Genomic DNA, 16,913 nt, shown 5'->3' with positions numbered 1-16,913 from the left:
CTCAGTTTCTCAGAGACAACGAATTTGATGAACGTCTTTTCCCCACTGGAGTAGCTGCTTCATTTGTTCATTCTCGCATTTTTCATTAGCTGCTAAATCACCCCTGTGGCTGCAAACCTGTTGTGCCTGACTCAGCCAGTGGGGAGCTACGGGAGCTGTGCAGGGACAGGGGAAGTGGGTGGGGGGCCAGGCCTGCAGAGAGGGTCAGTGGTGCCTGCCCAGCTGTCTCAGAGGATGTGGCTTAGGTTAGGTCCTGTCCTTTGGCGACTTTAGGAGGGGAGGCCGTGTCCTCTGCTCCCCACTTTGACTCAGGGGTGGAAGTTCTCCTTGCTCTCTGGCCTCATAACTCAGTGGATCATAGTGGGATGCGGCAGGCAGGCAGCTTCTGTGGCTGCACATAGGCATGGGCTGGTGGCTTCTGCAGCCGCACACGGCACTGGCCTGCAACCCAGGACCGGATCAGGTCACAGGAGACGGCAGGCGGCTTTTGTGGCTGTACACAGGCGTGAGCAGGCGGCTTCTGTGGCTACACATGCTGTGGGCAGGCGGCTTCAGAGGCTGCACACGGGCTCGGGCTGTGGGCTTCTGCTGCCGCACACGGGCGCGGGCAGGTGGCTTCTAGGGGGGTCGGGGTTGCCGCCTGGCCTGCTCCCGGGCCCTCCTGCCCTCCGATCACCATGGCGATCTCCTGGCGCAGGCCAGCCGCCAGCCCCTGGAGTTTGGGGTTGCCCCCTGGCCTGTGCCCAGGCCCTCCCGCCCTCCGATCACCATGGCCATCGCTGGGCGCAGGCCTGCCGGCAACCCTAACCCCTAGGGCGACCTGGGTTGCTGCCTGGCCTGCTCCCGGGCCCTCCACCATCCGATCGCCATGGCAATCTCAGGCCGCAGGCCAGCCGCCAGCCCCGGGAGTTTGGGGTTGCCCCCTGGCCTGCACCCTGGCCCTCCTGCCCTCCAATCGGGCGCAGGCCCTCCCGCCCTCCCATCGCCATGGCCATCGCTGGGCACAGGCCAGCCGGCAACCCTGGCCCTCGTGGGGTCCGGGGTTGCGACCTGACCTGGGCCGGCCCTCCCGCCCTCCCATCGCCATGGCGATCTCTGGGCACAGGCCAGCCGGCAACCCCAACCGGCTTTCCGATGGCGATCACCAGCTGAAGGCGGCCTTTGCCCACCCCCCAGCTCTTGCCTGCCTGGGTTGCGGATCACCATTCTTCAGTCCTTCCCCTTTTGCCTCTCAGCATTTCGGCTCTGTATGCAAATTAACCGCCATCTTTGTTGGTGGTTAACCACCATCTTGGCTGGCAGTTAATTTGCATATCGCCCTGATTAGCCAATGGGAAGGGTAGCGGTCGTACACCAATTACCATGTCTCTCTTTTATTAGATAGGATATTCTTTTTCTTTTTTGGTACAGGGGTGGTGGTGTGGTGGTGGTGGTGGATTATATATTTTTAATAAAAGTAAATGGACCTTCTAGAATGAAAAAAAAGAAAGAAAGAAAAACTCATAGGCTGACTATAGAATTAGTAAACTAGAAGAATGTTCCAAAGAAATTTTGCAGAATGCAGCACAGAGAGAAAAAGAGATGGGAAAAACCTGTTAGGTTAACAGAGTAGGACAGAGTAAGGAGATCCATTCTCTTCTAAAATCTTTCTATAAGAATAATCCTGCCCTGACTGGTTTGGCTCAGTGGATAGAGCGTCGGCCTGCAGACTCAAGGGTCCCGGGTTCGATTCCAGTCAAGGGCATGTACCTTGGTTGCGGGCACATCCCCAGTGGGGAGTGTGCAGGAGGCAGCTGATCGATATTTCTCTCATCGATGTTTCTGGCTCCCTATCCCTTCCCTTCCTCTCTGTAGAAAATCAATAAAATATATTTTTTAAAAAATAATCCTACTTTGGCGGAAAGAGAATTATTTCACAAATCCAGAAATGTCTACTGTTGTATGTTTGTTCCCCCACGTCCTGTGTGGCTTAGGGTTCAGGATATGGAAGAGGAGCCGCACAAAAATGAAAGAGAAGAGACAAGAGATAATTTGGAAATATTGGGGGTCCAAGCGGGCAAGTCCATCTCAGGGGGAAGGACTTCCACTGGTGCCCAGGCTTCACCAGCCTTTTATTCAACTTTGGTTAAACATAAAGCCCTTAGTCAGGCAGGTAATTGCAGTAACAGACAGGCCATCTTAAAGGCCAGTAAATATTAGAAGGATTTACTCTGAGACTATTTGGTCAGGAAATAGCTTGAGCCCCCATTGTCAGGACTAGACAATCGGTGCATAACTCAGGCCCTGCCGTGGGTTCAAGGGTCACCAGCCTTCTGGGATCCTTGTTTGCACTTCTCTGCTAGTGGGCGGCCTCCTGCAGTCTACTGTCATGAAGGACCACACCACTGAGAGAGGTGGGCAATCCTAAGTGTACAGGCGATTTTCACAGTGAATGTTGGGATAAACGGCACCCACAGAACATATAAGGCACCCCAGCAAGCCCTGTTAAATCTTAGTCATAAACTCCCCACCCCATCCCAAGTAATGACTACCTTGATTTCTACCACCACAGATGAGTTCTGTCCGTTTTTGAGGGAATGGACTATTACAGTGGACACCCCTCTCTACCTGGCTCTCACTCAACATTATGTCCTGAGTCTCATCCCTATGGCTGTGTGGGGCTGTAGTTTATTCACTCTCATGGGTATAAGGGGCTCCATCATAAGAACAGACCACACTTCCTGTCCTCTACTGCTCATGGGCATTTGTGTTGAACCCAGATTTTACAAATCGTGCTGCCATAAATAATTTCCTCATAAGTTTTGGCACACAGATTATGCATGTCTACTGGGTATATAACTACAAGTGGAAATGCTGATCATATTGTTAGCAAATGTTTGGGTGTAGTATTTTTCAAAGTATTGGAAACAACTTACTCTTGTAATCTTAATATATGAGATAGAATTAGTTCCAATGATTGCCAATAGCTGATTTTTTCTGACTTTTTAATTTTAGCCATTCTGGGAGTGTGCAATGAAAGCAATGTGGGAAACCGCCTATTGTCTTCTCTAGCAGAGAGGTGTGGACAAGGAGCCAGGAATGCTGATGACCCTTGAAGCCCTGGCAAAGGTCAGGGCTATGCACCCACTGTTTAGTTGAGACAATGGTAGCTGAAGCAACTTCCCCACCAGATAGTCATGTAAATCTGTAAATCCTTACTGATAAGATAGTCTGTCTAAGGGCTATAGGTGTATCCCAAACTGAATAAAAGGATGGCAACGCTTGAGCACAAGCGGAGCCCATCCTCTTGGGATGGGCTCTTGCCTGGCCCCCCAATTTCCAAATTATCTCTTGTCTTGTCTTTTTCATTTGTGTGCGGTCCCTCTTCCAGATCCTGAACCCTGAACCATGCAGGGCGTGGGGGAACATTCACAAATCAGGAAGTAAGAAGTTGCAGCCCAGCACACCAGGAAGTAAAGACAGGAAGTAAAGACAGATGTTACACCCTGCCTCTGCTGTAACAATTAAGTGTGGGGAGGGGCCTGGTGGGCAGGGTGGACCAACCTCCCACCTCCTTGCAGGATGCTGATAGGAACACACACATTCCGATGAGTGTGTTTACAGAAAGAAAGCAGATTATCTTGGATCACAAAGTGGCAGCCTGAATAAATCTCCCGTCCTTCAGTTCCAGACAGGGAACACGCCTCATGCTGTGGGAGAAAATGATCATGAACAAATTCAGCTTAATATCGCACTGTAGGTTCAATATGTCCCAAAGAATCCCCATCACCCAGTCCTGTCCCCTTTGCCCCAAGCTCTCCTATTCTCACCTTTAGAAGCCATGAGAGATACATCAGAGCCTTGGGAACTATTCCTGCCTGGGGTAAAACAAAACAGGAAGTGGTCAGAACCCCCAGGAGAGACTAAGGGAGGAACTATGAAGGTGAGGTCCCCCATGGGCTCCCCTCTGCAGTGTCACAAGGTCTCAGGGGTCATCCCCCATACTTACTGGAAGACTGAGCATAGCTCCCTCCTTTTCCACCTGTGGGAAGAAAACATCCTGTGAGAAGACAGGGAGGAGGTAGGGCCATGAGGTCCTAAAGGAGCTCCTAGTCCTAGAGCCCAGAGAAGTTTCCAGAACTGTGACTACAGACCCAGGGCAGGATCAGGAAACCCGAGGAAAGTACACGTGTGGGGACTGGACCAACCACCCTCCTGGAGGTCTGTCCTCAGCAGGGACCTTTTGCCCTGACCTGGGAGTGCTGGGAACCAGGCCCCATCACTGGAATCATCAGGTGATGACTCTGTCCCTCATTTCCACACGTGTCTGACTAAAGAGTGAGTGTCAGCACATAGGGCCCCACATGGGCAACCACACGTGTGGGGATGGTACTTGCCATTAATGAAGCAGAACACACTTCTACCTGGGCTGGCAACCCCCAGTGCGACAAGACACTCGGGCCCACCGCTTTCCCTACCTGAACGCTTCCTCCTCCTCATCATCATAGCTCCAGCGACCACAGTTCCAGGGATGACCAGGCACACAACCAGGCCCACAGCGGGGATGGTGGCCCAAGGAGGCGGCTCTGGGAAGGAAAGGGGAGGTGAGGGCCCTGACCCCCAGGCCTCAGCCCTGACCCCACTGAAGTCCTCCACAGGCCCCTGCTTCCCTGAGACCAGGCTCTGTGCCCATGCCCCTCCTCACCCCATCGCAGGGTCAGGGGCTTGGGGAGCCCCTCGTGCTGCACATGGCACGTGTATCTCCACTCCTCTCCAGGGGGCACCACCAGGGCCGCCCACTTCTGGAAGGTCCCATCTCCCGCAGGCCTGGTCTCCACCAGCTCCATGTCCTGGGTCTGCTCCTCCCCATCACGCTGCCAGCTCAGGCTGATGTCCGCAGGGTAGAAGCCCAGGGCCCAGCACCTCAGGGTGACCTCACGGTCAGAGATGGGGTGGTGGGTCACGTGTGTCTTTGGAGGGTCTGAGGAGAAGGGGGAGGAAATTCAGGGACTTGGCACTGTTAGGGGACCCTCCAGCAGCCCTCATGTGACCACCTGAGCGTGGACAGGGCACCTGGGGAGGGCCAGGGAGCACTCAAGCACCACCAGCCTGGACAGAGCACCTGGGGATGACCTCTCCTCTTTAGAAAGTTCTAGTCAGAGTGACACAGCCCAGGGCAGGAGGCAGGTCTCAGGGGGAGAAAGGGATTTCTGGTCCTGTCCTGGGTGGAGGCCAAAGGACTCAGAAAAGTCGGGGTCAGACCTCAGATACACTGGGGGAGGGGCAGGGAGCAGGGCCTGAGAGAGCACGTCCCCCATGGGTCCCAGAGCCACTGCAGGGTCAGTGGGAACCGCTGCTCAGTTCCTTCAGGCTGGTCTCCCCTCTAATTGTCCCTGAGAGACTGCACCCCTAGGTGTCCCTGAGAGAAGGGAGGGCGTCACTTTCGGGAACTGGATCTGAAAGAAAATTCCCTGGCCCAAAGGAGAGGCGTTCTTCCTCTGATCCCATTCCCTTCTCCTTGCAGGACCCCCAGCCCCAGGGGAGAGGAGGGAGGCCCAGGCCCCTGGTACCTGCGCGCTGCAGCACCTCCTTCCCCATCGCCAGGTATCTTCTGAGCAACTCCAGGCAGTCGTCCTCCAGGTAGAGTCTCCTTTCCTCAGCCTCACCGGCCTCCTCCCACTTGCGCCTGGTTATGTGAGCCAGGGTGTTGGCCGCGGTCCAGGAGTGCAGGTCCTCGTTCAGGGCGAGGTAGTCGGTGCCGTCATAAGCGTACTGGTGGTACCCGCGGAGGAGGCGGCCGTCCGGTCCCATGTCACAGCCCAACATCAACTGGAGCGTGTGAGACCCTGACCCGCCCCGAGGTCAGTCCCGTCCCCTGAGCCGCGCCCCCGCCCCGCCCGCGGGGATTACACAGAAACTTAAAGTGAAACCGGGTCCAAGTCCCGGGGAGGGGGTTGGGGTGAACCTCGCACCCGGACACTCGCGGCGACCCCGGCCCGTCCGTGGGGATGGGGGTGGTGACCGGCCCCGGGCCCCGAGGCTCACCGTCCTGGCTCTGGTTGTAGTAGCCGCGCAGGTTGTTCAGGTTCCTTCGGAAAGTCTGTGCGGAGTCCTTTGCGTTCCTGGTGCTCCAGTCCCAATAGCCCGGCTCCAGCTGCTCCATCCACGGCGCCCGCGGCTCCGCTCTCGGACCCTCCGAGTCGCTGTCGAACCGCTCGATCTGCGTGTCATCCACGTAGCCCACGATGACGAAGCGGGGCCTTAGGTGGCCCGGTCGGGAAGCGGCGGTGTAGAAATATCTCAGGGAGTGGGGGTCTGGGGGACGGAAAAGGGGGGACAGAACGGAGAAGAGAGGGGTCAGGACGGTGGGGTCCGGGGTGTGGGCGGGGGTGGGTGGAGACGCCCTTTCCCGGGGTCCTGCGCCCCCGCCGGGTGCCCTCGCTCCTCCCCCGCAGAGGCCATTCCCTCCCGACCCCGCACTCACCCGCCCAGGTCTGGGTCAGGGCCAGGGCCCCCCAGAGCAGGAGGAGGGTTGGGGGCCTCATGACCCGCATGTTCCGGGTGTAAGGAGTCCAGCAAACATGCTAGTAGACTGTGTTGTGCAGTGACGCTGATTGGCTTTTGTAGCACCGCACACCCAATGGGAGTGAGAACTGGGGCAACGTCACTAGTATCCATCCAGGAAGGAGCCCTTCACAGGTTGTGAGAAGAAATGAAACTGAGGGGGAGGTGGGGACTCCCCAACACTGAGCTTTCCGCTTCAGTCTCCGCCCTGGGGCTGGGACCGAGACCAGGCCTGGGACCTGGGACGTTGCCCTGACCCCTCCCCTGCACGGAGAGCTCTGTCACTCCCTCTCCCTCAGTCCTGCCCAGGGGCTGTGTGAGAACCAGGGAGACTCCCCAGGCTGGGACCAGCCCTTTCCTCCCCTTCTCCTCCTGGAACCCCTCGCCCTGGAATGCACTCTGCCTCCCACCCTCACCTCTGCCCTGGACTCTTCTAGAGGGAAACTCACCCTGGGACCTTGATGCCAGAGAGCGAGCTTCCTGTGAGAGGAGGTGGTGGACAGGGTCTCCTCTGTAATCCTGGGGGAGTGGGGCCTGAAAAGACCAGTGAAGGGCAGGGGGCCCACAGTCTTGGGAAGCCTGGACATCAGGAAGCTAATCTGTAAAATGAGTGATTTCAGAGGCTTCATAGGCAAAGTGTCTAAACAGCCCTGCAGCTAGAGCTACAAAGCTCCTCAACTCTCCTTCCCGCACAGGAAGTGTGACTGGGGCTGTTACATTGTGAAGTGACCTGCATTCCCCAGCCCTGAGCTTGTCCCTGTGAGTCCCCCACACCCTCCCTACAGGAGCCCAGGGAGCATGTGTGACTGTGCATTTCAGCAGGAGCCTGTGCATCCTCACAGTCGCAGGTGCTCAGTGGGTCACAGTGCCCTTCCTTCACCAGCGCTCCTGCCCTGCCCATCCTTATGAATTACTCACATGGAAGCAGTGAGCACATTTTATTGGGACACATTATTTTTTAACTGGTTAACATAAGGTGACAATTAGTTTTTAGGCAGCCCCACAGAATGTATTAAGTAACAATGGCAAGGAACACGCTGCTAGCTCTGTAGGTATATTTACTATAGATCTATAAGCAGATTTAAATCTAAGAGTTCCACTGCTTTAGAATCTCTACCTCCACTTCTTTTCCTCACTCCTGTTTCTCCAGCCCTTCTCTGACTCTCATCCCTCTACCACTATCTATCTCATGTCTCTCCCACTCTCCCACTCTGGACTGTGGCATTAGCAGCACCTACCACCCAGGGACTATTCCCCCCACAGGGTCAGCAATCCTGCTAATGTGAGTCAGGTTGTGTCATTTCCTCTCTAAAAATGCACCAGTGACTCAGTCTCATTCTGGGAAGCCTCTAACACAGGGGTGGGCAAACTTTTTGACTCTAGGGCCACAATGGGTTCTTAAACTGGACCGGAGGGCCGGAACAAAAGCATGGATGGAGTGTTTGTGTGAACTAATATAAATTCAAAGTAAACATCATTACATAAAAGGGCACGGTCTTTTATTTCAATAGCCCAAGCACAGGGGCTTTGGGCTGTTCAGGTCAAAGTAGTCTCCCAGCACATGAAGCTGCTTCTGGTACATAGTAGACATTAAATTAATTGTTGTTGAATGAATGAATGTCAATTGTATTAAATTTTTAATTGCATTACATAAAATCATAAAAAATACAAAAATGTTAGCAAAGATTTTAGTACACGTACATGTAATACTGCTGTGCATATCAGTTCATAAATTTATTCTGGGGGAAAAATGCTGTGTGCTTCTCTGTGGCACAGTTGAGCCTGTGTATTATATAAATGCTGTGTCATATATAAATACAACTATATACACATCACCACAGACTTGTGGCTCAAAACAGCCCTCATTTATTTGCTAACATTACCTTACTGGTAAATGCAGGTGTGGTGTGGATGGGTTCTCTGATCAGAGTCACAAAGCTGTGCCCTCATCCTGAGCTCAGACCCCTGTCTAAGCTTATATACAGACTAGTAGCCCTGCACACGAATCCGTGCACTAGTAGCTTGCCAGTGCCCGGCCCTCTTGTAGCTCCCCCCGCCCCCCGGCACCCCCTCCCCTGAACCCCCCCTCATAGCTTGCAGCCCTGCCCCCTCCTGTAGCTCTCCGCTGCCCACTTGTAGCTTGCTGCCCACGCTCCTGCTGATCCTTGATCCGGTCATTATGCTGTCGGTTGTAACACGGGCCGGTTGGTCGTTATGCTTCATGGTGTAACGACCATTTGCATATTACATCTTTATTATATAGGATTGTCAGCAGAATTCAGTGTCTTCAATTGTGGGTTTGAGGTCCCTGTTTCTGTGACAACTGTCAGGGAGGAGGAGCCTGGGGAGGGCTGCTCCCAACACCTGGTGGCACCAGCAGTTTTTACCATGTGGCCCTTTGTTTTCAAAGCCCCCAGTGGAGAAGATGGCTCACATTGAACTCCTCTCACCCTTGGGATCTTTTTGCTCAGGAGGAACCCCAGTCAGCCCTCATCTGATTGGGACAGTCTCACCCAGAGCAGTCTAAAGGTCAACTGATTTGAGATCTACTTCCATCTGCAAAATCCCTTCCCAGCAGCCCTAGGTTAGTGTTTGGTTGAATGACTGGGGAAGGTGAATAACCCAGGTTGGTTACTGGAGACCATCATAGCACGACCTGTCCTTCTGTTAGTGTTTATTGGTCATGGTTGGAAATGGACATGCAAATAAATAGATTGTTCCATGGCTAATAATGCATCCTGCCTATTAGCCATGGAAATTCCCCTCCTCCTCCTCCCCCTCCCCCTCCCCCTCCCCCTCCTCCTCCTCCTCCTCCTCCTCCTCCTCCTCCTCCTCCTCCTCCTCCTCTGGCTCCCTCTCCCACTCTCTCTCTCCTGCTCCTTCTTCTTCTGCTTCTTCTTCTTTCCTAGCCACATAAATTCTTACATCTTAAAAGGAAATTATATGTTTGAATATCTTATAATTATTTCCCAACAAATGAAAATTAAAGTGCAATCATTCATTCTCCCTTTGGAATCTGTTTTAGTCAGGTATTGCAGCATAACAAATTACTTAACACTAAATATTGTTTCAGGCTTTTGCAAGTCAATGCTTCCTTTACCTGATTATTTTCTTGAATACTTTAAATTACACTTTGGAAAGAATGGTTAAATGAGACAGAGTAAGAAGGAACAATAATATTTGTAAGTCGTTTTTAGAGAGACCTTTAGTAGTAATTTTCCCTATAGTAAGTGACAGCACAGTTGAGAACACACAGTAGCTGGATCAGAGTTTAAAGACTGGGCATCTCAAATAGGGGCTTCCTGTTCGTGTTGAATTGGTGCCAACAAATAACAGTTGACACTCACAGATGTAATCTCTATCCCATCCCCCAGATGTAACCTCTCTCCCGAGTCCTGTGCTTCTTATACTCTTGAGATTCTCTAAAGACTTTCAATTAAGTGTGTACTTACCTTCAAACCGAATGTTATTTAGTTTTGCCAGTTTTTAAATTTCCTGCACAGAGGACTGGTACTGCATGGACACACTGAGACCCAGCATTACCTAAGGCAGTCATCTCTCACCTGTGAGGCTGTGCTTACACGTTCAGTGCTGAAGTCTTACATTTCATAGTGAAATTTTGCTATTTTCCTATTGATGAATATGTGGCTATTCCAGTTTTGCTGTAACCAAGAATGTATATGTCTCCTGGGACACAAGGCAGGAATTTCCCCAGAGCAGGTGGGCGGGGGTGGGAATGCTGGGCCCTGTGGGGCCTGTATGGTGACCAGACTCCATGACGCTCATGTGATTTCCAAAGTGCTCCTGGCACACTGTCATTTCTGATGTGGCCAGGGTGGGACAGTGTCAGAGGTTTCTCTTTGTCCTTCAGCACAATTACAGCCCTCACTCCACAGACAGGAACCCAATGTGAAAGTCACAACAAGGGCCACCTGTACTGATGCCGATTCTGTATGTGGAAAGTGGGACCGTAACCCTGGGACTCATCCATGGACCCAGCAGTCACACTGGGAGCTTCCATCTGTAAGCCCCGCTGTCATAAGGGCAATGGTGATGCTGTGAGAATCAGGTGTCAATGCCAAGTCTAACCCAATGTGCAATACTCAGAGTTTGGGCCATTTCTCTCCCTGGTGGAGAGTCACTGGAGTAAGGGCTGCATGTTCCCGTGCAGAGGGGTTGAGGGGATTGTCCCAGCACTTTCCATGGCTTCTCAGGGGCCGACCTCCTAGGGCAGGGGTGGGCAACCTTTTTGTGAGTGCGTGCCAAAACCAGCAAAATCTCTGACTCAAAATTCTTCTGTGTGCCAACCCTAATTTTTTGAGAACATGTTACGCCTACTTGTTATCTCTTAAGGTGTACGTATGTGAAGAACCTTGAAGAAATAATAAAATTCATTCAAGCGACAAAAACACAGTATATGATGATGAAAAATACATTTATTTTTAAATGTATACATGTACACTGATAGTCCGACAGAAAACTCTATGACTCCGTTTGATATTATCATTGGGACTTTTGCTGCTGCATCACTGATGACAGATTTTATAAGTACCGCACACTAACCAATTGCACCACTGGAGCTCCAGCAAGATGACAGAGATTTTACATCAGGTTTATATTTTGTGACCTTCAGAGATATTCATGAGCTACTACTTTCATCCGTCAGGCTACTCCTATTACAAGACTTAATAAAATTCATCACTGAGAACAAAGATTCACAATTGTAAATGGAAGATTATAAGAGAGGGTTTCGCGTGCCAGCAAAAGTTACTGGCTTGCCAGGTTTGGCACACGTGCCAGGGGTTGCCCACCCCTGTCCTAGGGATTTGGACAACTCTTCAGTCAAAAGATTCTCAATTTGAACATTGGCTGAGGCCTGGGTACTCAGCAAGGGATCCTGGCTTTTTATTGGGCCAAACACCCTCAGCCTCCTGCCCCTTATTCTTGCCCTGTTGTCTACATTTAGCACCATTCTTGTGGACTACCCTCCACCATGGTCTCAATTCATGTTTAAATCCTAACCCCCACGGTGCTAATATTAGGAGGTGGGGCCTTTGGGAGGCTGGAGCCCTCATGAATTGGATTAGTGCTCTCATAAGAGAGAACCCTTCCCACCTCCCGCCACCTGATGTCACAGCTAGAAGGCATCATCTATGAGAAAACAGGCTTTACCCAGACCCCGATTCTGCCAGGGTCTTGATCTTGATCCCAGCCTCCATAACTGTGAGAAATAGACTTTTGTCATGTATAAGCCACCCAGTTATGATATTTGTTGTAGCAGCCAATACGCACTAAGACGCAGTCTGTTCTGACCCAAGCGTCCCTCTGTATCAGCTTCTCCACAGCTCCCTGCAGGTCCAGTGCCTGCCCTCCTGCCCCACTGGGGTTGTGGTGGTGGTTGTGGCTTCTGGCTGTGGTTGGTTAACTGTCACCCCTTGGTCCCTATGTCTTCAGGGTCATATCCTTGCCCTGATATTCATGAGCCAACTCTGGGACCACCTTTCCTACTGTCATCCCAGCTGCAGAGGACACAACACCGTCCTGATGGCTGTGGTGAAAGGTGAGCCTTCTGGGCCCCCTTGTGGAGCACAGTCCTCTGGTGGGTCTCCTAGCTTCACATCCTCCACCAAGTGCCAGGGCGACTAAGTCACGTCGACCCCTACGTTGCAGTTGGATATAATTTTTTTCCAGGTTATGAAGAGCTAGCCCTGCAGGGAGGCCCCATGTCCTGGGGTTCTTGATAAACCCATGGCCTGTGAAAGTGCCTCAACCAACACATTTTCGTTGACCCAGTCTGACATCCTGGCCCCTTGTTTTAGAACCCACACAACCCAATCTCAGAAGTGCTCCCTGGCTCCTGCATGTATGTGCTGCCTCTTTTTTGCCAGGATACCCATTGCATCAGAGGGCGAGAGCTCTGTGGCATCTGCCAGCAGAGGGAGGAGCTAACCTTCACTAGAGAAGGACAAGCCTCCGCTCCATGCCCAGAGGGTGCAGAGGGCATCCATGACGATACACCTGTTCCAGTTTGCGGAATCCTGGCTTCTGCCCACCAGGGCCCTGACTTTCACATAACAGACCTGCCGTGGCTGAGTATCTAAAATCTCTAGATGTTATGTGACCCTCAGAATTATGCCTTCAGCTGCCATTCAACTCTACCTGCCCTCCTGTGCAGGAGATAAGGTTTCTCTGTGATCCCCGGCAGAGGCTCTCACACTAGCCAGCAGATATGTTCACCCCCTCAGATTCTCATTGTCCTTCTCTAGGGCCTCAGCACAGCTTGTAGAAGCAGTCATCTCCCTGTCTTTGTCGGTAGCCCAATCCCAATTTTTTTCCCAAAGGCTTCTGTTACAGAGAACCGGAATAAATCAAGCAATGCTCAGAGAGTTTGGAGTTATACTTTATTCACCGCGGTGGGCTTAGAGAAAATGAATTCAAATTCTAAGCAGAGCTACAAGCAGAACTTCCCTTTTTATGAAAGAGCCAGCCCTATGTGTGCTTAGTGGTTATCTCGCTGGTAGCCTTGAAAACTACACAGTTCTATCCAATTAAAAAATGCACCTGGCATGGCATTGAGAGTATGGGCATATCTAGTCTCTGGCCTACAAGGCCAGACAGCTAAGTTTATCTTCCTCATTATTCAAGCAGGCTAAAGCAGGCTAGAAAGCAAAGTTATTTTTTAGAATAAGAGGCTGTCTAAAGAATAGCAGAGAATTCCAAACAGTAGTTTTACAAAATAGGGGTTAGCCTTCTCACTTCTATCTTCACACCTCTGATAGCATTCCCCCCAAATAGAACATTGTCTCAGGTGATCACCAGTGACATCTAGCAGTTCCAGCCACCAGGTGCCCCACCTACCAACCTGGACGCTGTCCTCTTGGTCTGCAGGCAAGGGGTGAGCTAATCTAAAATCCCCACCTGTTGCCTGTGTTCTTGGACCACTCATGATGCTACTTGTGTTAGTGAGGGTCCTGTGAGGTGCAGACACCAATGCAGTATTACATGTGTAAGATATTATTGGAGGAAGCACCTGCAAGAAAAAAGGGGAAGGAGCCAAAAAGGTCGAAGAGCCATCAAATCTATGGGTGCCTGCATCCCAGTGAGGGAGAGAGAATGAAGGTTGGCTGAAGGCCCCCTAGACCCAGGGCAGAGGAAGGAAAGAGCGGGGAGGGTGTCCGGGAGCCTGGAGCCCAAGTCAGCCTACAGAGGAGCAATGGTCCTGCCCTAGTCGCCCTGCTGTTCCCAATCTTTGACGGGAAGAAGCCTGTGAAGAGTGAGGTCCCTGAACAAATGAAGCATCAGAGTTGAGAGCCCAGCAGCGAGACCACCAGTCAGTTATACCCCCCAGGCTTGGGTCTGGGTGCTTGTTCTCATGCTGCCGCCTGGTCTAGTGGAGGGAGTAAATGATGAGAGGAAAAGGGAAGACCTGCTGGAGCAGCACCGTTAGCAGACAAGAAGGACCGAGGTCGTGTGGACAGCTGACATTTCTCTTTGCTCCGGTCTGAGTCCCTCTGGGCCCGCTCTGTTCTTAGTCCCATGGGGGAATCAAGGTGTTGTGATTGCTTTGCCCATCTGTTTCATCCTCTTCAAGTTAATCTCTCCCTCTGTCTTTTTTTTTTTTTTTACTGTCTAACATAGTGGTTATAAATATTCATGCGTTAGTGAATGAATGAGCCAACAAATAAAATGAACTGTGGGCTTGGAAAATTAAAAGATTAGGAGAAGTGAAGTGAATGTATTAAGTTTTTAGGCAGCCCCACAGAATGTATTAAGTAACAATACAATCCAGCTGGGGATTAAGGTCCTATCTCTGCCCACTCTCCCCATATTCCTGCTGAAACCGGTTTGGCTCAATGGATAGAGTGTCGGCCTGCGGACTGAAAGGTCCTAGGTTCGATTCCGGTCAAGGCCATGTACCTCGGTTGTGGGCACATCCCCAGTAGGAGATGTGCAGGAGGCAGCTGGTCGATGTTTCTCTCTCATTGATGATTCTAACTCTCTAGCCCCCTTCCTCTCTGTAAAAAATCAACAAAATACATTTTTTTAAAAAAGAAAGAAACTCTCATGTGTTTATGAAATGTGCATTTTAAATAGCCATATCTAAAAAAATAAAAATAAGACGTAAATAAATAAATAGCCATTTCTATTAGCACATTAAAAAGAATTTCTCAAATTTAAACACCAGATCTAGTGTATTACACAACTGCTGTAATTGCCAATGTGGTGGGCTGCAAATGTGTTTTTATTTATTTATGTACTTATTTTTCATATACAAATATATGTATATATGCATGCGTATATTTATTATTATTATTATTATTATTATTATTATTATTATTACAGAGAAGAAAGGAAGGGAGAGAGAGAATCATTGATCAGCTGCCTCCTGCACGCTGCACAGTGAGGATTGAGCCTGCAACCCCGGGCATGTGCCGAGACCGGTAATCAACTGTGATCTCCTGGTTGATAGGTTGATGCTCAGCCAGGAAGCCATGCCCGCTGGGCTGCACATGTGTTTTTAAATAGGATGCTCACCTGTTTGCTCACCCCATCCGGGGAGAACTGGGAAAGGGTGAGCCACCTATGAGAAGCAAAATTCCAGCCCTAAATAAGGGAGCCTCCCTGAGGGTAGAGGAAAGTAGGATGGCGGTTCAAGGAGCAAGAAGGGGCTGCCTTAGGGGCGATCTGCCTGCTACCTCTGTCACCATAGTGATGGCCAGAATAACTTTGGTCCATCTGGTGAGTTCTGTCCTTTCTCCTGCCCACTGGAGCTGGTGGCAGAGGGGAAGGGCTGGGCTAGCCTCCGGGGCCACCAGAGAAGACTTGTGTCTACAGTGTCATTGCTAAGGCGAGATCCCACTTCTTGGCTCGGGTATCTGACCTGCCTCCTCCCCTGGTACCTGGTGCCCCAGTGCCTGGGCCTAGAAGTCTTTCAGCCCAGAAGTCTTTCTCATTCTGCCAGCCATACGCCTCTCCCCACCCAACTGCCCAGTTCTCATGTGTTCCCGGCATTGTAATCAGTTAGCCCCAGCTTCTCCTTCACATTTATCAGTCAGGGAACATCTGTCAGTTTAGAAAAATTATTTTGAGACTTTTGGAGGTGACATTTACCCTTTTAGAGTGGAATCTTACCTGCTGTGATGAAACAGTACTAGGCACCTTGGGCAGCCTGTGCTCGCCTCCTGCGGACATGGCTCAGTATCACCCAGACACTGCTCTAGCTTCCTCTCTCCCAGCCTCGTCCCTCTCCAATTCCAGGAACGGTAAATAGACACAAGCGATGAATGGGTTCTTTGGGTGATTTAAATAGTCATTATTGTACAAGAACAATACTCTTTGTGGAACCCTTGAAGGAATGCTCAGTTGTCTAGCATCGTTTGCAATGATGTAGGTAAAATCATCTCTGATTCAGAAGGGAATATTAAAAAAATAACTACTGGGGCTGTCCGAGGGGCGATATGTCGCAAGAGGAACATGCTACAGGTGTGGGCTCAGGTCCCAGCTCTGCCACTCAGCTGTGATCTTCAGCATGAAGGACCTAAGCTTCCAGTTCCTGAAATGTCAACTAGTCATAACACTGTAATAATACCTTGTAGGACCACCTGTGTGGCATATGTGGCATGTGTCAGCTCCCTTCCCCTTCCCAGGTGTGGTCTGTTCTCACATGTGTGCAATTCTGAAGGAACTCATGGGAGAGATGGACCAGTGCAGCCCATGGCCATGGGAAAATCTCAAGAGGAGAAGCCATTTGACTGGACCTTAGTGGTTGAAAGGTTTTGTTGACTGTTTGAGGGCTAAGTCTTCCCGATTCCCGTTTTCCCCAGTGGATTTATTTACTTGGGAGGTAAGAATGGCCAAAGAGTAGGTACACAAAAACTCACACCCACAGTCCCTTCTGCAACTGCCCAGGTGGTGTGGCAGGGAGGACTTGGGACTGTGGCCAACAGCCCTGGGGTAGTGAGTGTGGTGAAGGGGGAGCCCCAGTCCGGAAAACTCATTTCAAAGTGTCAGAGCTAAAAGGATGTCGCCTCCACGAGTGGTTTCTTCAAGTTGGTCTGCTGCCTCAAGCTCACTAGGGTTGACCCCCTCCTTAAGCCCATGTCTGCCCTCTGAGGCCTGTTCCCCTCTGCCCTGTCTGAGGTTGGGGACAGAGCAGGAAGGGTAGGTAGGGTGTTGTACAATCGCCCTGCCCACTCTCCCCACGTCCTCCGTGACGCCACCTCCTGTGGCAGCAGGTTCTTAGTGAACATTTGTTCTGGGCAGGGTGCTCTGGTAACCTACCCTCATCCCTTCCACACACCTGCCCATCTGATCTCTTTCTCACAAATCTCAGGGCACCTGCTGCTCCCCACCCATCACCCAGACCCTGT

General features: G+C 51.2%; 1 protein-coding gene and 1 pseudogene across 1 annotated transcript; both read right to left on the bottom strand.

Annotated features, from left to right (window-relative positions):
* Positions 1–1,416: 1,416 nt before the first annotated feature.
* Positions 1,417–16,913, bottom strand: part of LOC132237216 (patr class I histocompatibility antigen, A-2 alpha chain-like) — a 34,917-nt pseudogene continuing 19,420 nt past the window's right edge.
* Positions 3,957–6,613, bottom strand: LOC132237217 (HLA class I histocompatibility antigen, B alpha chain-like). Its single transcript, XM_059701396.1, has 6 exons — positions 6,464–6,613; positions 6,025–6,294; positions 5,550–5,825; positions 4,685–4,960; positions 4,458–4,565; positions 3,957–4,021 (listed from the first exon to the last, which is right to left on the bottom strand). The coding sequence occupies exons 1-6, from the start codon at positions 6,531–6,533 to the stop codon at positions 3,972–3,974; spliced, it is 1,050 nt and encodes a 349-aa protein (XP_059557379.1). The 5' UTR covers positions 6,534–6,613; the 3' UTR covers positions 3,957–3,971.

This window comes from Myotis daubentonii, chromosome 6 (genome assembly GCF_963259705.1).
Source record: "Myotis daubentonii chromosome 6, mMyoDau2.1, whole genome shotgun sequence".
Taxonomy (NCBI): Eukaryota; Metazoa; Chordata; class Mammalia; order Chiroptera; family Vespertilionidae; genus Myotis; species Myotis daubentonii.
The sequence above is the reverse complement of the archived record's forward strand: the minus strand, read 5'-3'. Positions and strand labels throughout refer to the sequence as shown.